This window comes from Penaeus japonicus, unplaced genomic scaffold (genome assembly GCF_977035675.1).
Source record: "Penaeus japonicus unplaced genomic scaffold, GWHDUDI00000001_assembly GWHDUDI00000003, whole genome shotgun sequence".
Lineage (NCBI taxonomy): Eukaryota > Metazoa > Arthropoda > Malacostraca > Decapoda > Penaeidae > Penaeus > Penaeus japonicus.
Genome location: NW_028234405.1, coordinates 46,079,769 through 46,082,560, shown reverse-complemented (window position 1 = coordinate 46,082,560; position 2,792 = coordinate 46,079,769). Strand labels below are relative to the sequence as shown.

The following is a 2,792-nucleotide window of genomic DNA, read 5'->3' as shown; positions in this document are numbered from 1 at the left end:
TGCTAGACCCCACCACCTTTCCTACCCCTTACCCCCCCCCCCCAACAAAAAAAAAAAAAAAAAAAAAAAAAAAAAAAAAATTGGGACTCACTCGGCCATGTTCATTCAACCACTCTTCGACATTTCTTTTCCAGATGTTGCACCTTTATAAATAATATCTAACATTATGCATACCCGAATGCCTCGCCGTTCAAGGCACCATGGATGGGTACGGTGACTGCAACCATCATTCTGGGATAATGAAAATTCTCTTCAACATTCCTTCTTTCCTCTTGCTGGCTCATCCGTCTTCAGTGGAGTATTATCAGGCATTGGGTTTTTGCATATTTGAGTGCGTTATGACCTTTGAGATATCAAGAATAGTTTGTATATATATATACTATATATAATATATATATATATATATATATATAAAATAGTCATATCATACATACTATACATGACCAACATATATATATATATATATATATTATATATATATATATATATATATATATATACAATATAATTACATAGGTCACTATATATATATTATATATATATAACAACTTATAATATATATATATATATATATACTATATATATATATATAAATATATATACCCCATATATATATATATGTAGTATATATATATATATATAAATATATATATATTATATATATATATATATATATATATATATAAAATATATATATATATATATTTATAATATATATACATAACAATGGGTGGTGTGGTTGGGGCTATATATATATACATACATCATATATATAAACCATTATAATATATATATATATATATATATATATATATACATACAAACAAATATAGATATATATATACACACATACATACACATGTGTATGTATGCACATAAACCTACACATAGGTGTGTGTGTGTGGTTTTGGTTATTTATTTGTATATGTATTTGTATCATTTCTTAGCGCCCCTTGGAAAATATATCAACATGACTCGGACATTGTCATTTGACTTTTTAAAAATCAGTCTCGAATAAACTAGTTAGTGTCACGAATTCATCCCCTTTATGACTTTCATATACTTTTTCAATGTCTGCATTAGTGACTTTGCAAGCCAACATTGAGCCCCTTTCTCTTGAACTTCGTCGATGTAATATGCGTTATATCATCTGTGACCTTTCTGCTGGTAGTTACAAGCGGTAACTTTGAATATGAATTTCTCTACATGTGTCTTTAGATTTTTTTTCGTTTTTTTGTTTATTACGATACACGCACACACACACATACACACACACTCACAGACACACACCCACACACACACGCACACACACACACCTGTTATAGAGACGTAATATCCGGTTTTTAATCCTATGGATGAAAAAGAAGAAAAAAAAAAAAAAAACTAAATGAATAAGAAAAAAAAAATACTCGTGACGAAACAACCAAACAAGAATGAAAACTTATTCATAATATCCTCATAAAAGAATGATTCAGTCAAAGATTTATCCACATGGTAGGTCTACAGAGTTGTTTACGATACATTGCAAAAAAAATTCTCACAGGCTTACACCGTGAAAACGAACTTGAAGGAAGAACCTGATAGACGCAACTTCAAACCTAAGTAATAGAACCGTGTTGATAGTAACATGATAAGGATTTATATAAGAAAATAAGAATTTGGAAAAAAAAAACAAGTTTCATACCCTACAAAAAAAAAAAAAAAAAAAAAAAAAAAAAAAAAAAAAAAAAAAAAAATCCCATTAACTCGAATAACCCACAACGAACACTCACGCACTTAAAAAAAAAAAAAAAAAATCAGTGATATCCAGTGCACTTCATAAGCCACGTACCTGCAACTTCGACCACTGGATACGGCCGATACACCTTGGTGAATTTCTCCAGCCGAGCTTAGCGCCGTAAACCAGTTCTGTCTGTGTGAGGTCATAGGTCCCTCGGTCATCTATCTCCCGTGTAATCTGCTCCCATCGCTGTCGGTGTTGCTCGCTGTTGAATCTGCAATTTGCAATATATTTCTGTTAGATGCTGGGGGAAAAAATATGCTAGGGGGTTTTCGTTTTTGTTTCGATATGCAATGCTAGGGATGTTTTGGTTTTCCTTTTGGAAAATTAGGATATGGATATTGTGTTTCATAGGCTTAGATAGCTATACGAATAAATCTATATTAAAATCTGTATTCTATTTAGTGTCTGATAAAATAATAAGAACAGAACAGGATTTCAAAAGAAATTAAGTTTTCCAAGATACTGAAATATCTTTATCTATTCCTTTATCTTTTCATTGTCTTGGAGCAGCAACAACAGTAATGATAATAATGATGATAATGGCAATGATAATATCTATATAGATATAAGGATTATTACAATAATCTTAGACCATGATATGCTAAGGCAACTTTGGTCAATAAGAACGTAAGAGTAAATAAACACACGAGCGATCACAATCACACCCACGGACACAAACATACACATACACACAAACATCGAACCACTTACCCACGGACACAAACGTACACATACACATACACACACACACACACACCAATAAACACAAACACCCACACACATAAACACTTCCAGAAGCCTATACAAAGTTTTCGAAACTATAAACCTAAACTTCATCATTGGCAAAAAAAAAAAAAAAAAAAAAATATATATATATAACAACCATAAAAATCGAACGACAAACCGCAGAAATATTTGGCGAGACAACCTCCCCCCCATCGTCTCTCCCCCTACTCTCTCTTCCCCCCTTTCCCCCCTTACCCTAATCTTCTTAATCCGTTTTAGTGTA

At 31.6% G+C, this 2,792-nt stretch overlaps 1 protein-coding gene across 1 annotated transcript in view; it reads right to left on the bottom strand.

The window, feature by feature from the left end:
* Positions 1 to 2,792, bottom strand: part of LOC122253978 (Nitric oxide synthase) — a gene marked incomplete in the record, with an annotated part of 212,846 nt that overhangs the window by 8,285 nt on the left and 201,769 nt on the right. Inside the window, 1 exon segment of the mRNA XM_086533393.1 lies at positions 1,832 to 1,994. Coding sequence (XP_086389519.1) covers positions 1,832 to 1,994 — 163 coding nt within the window.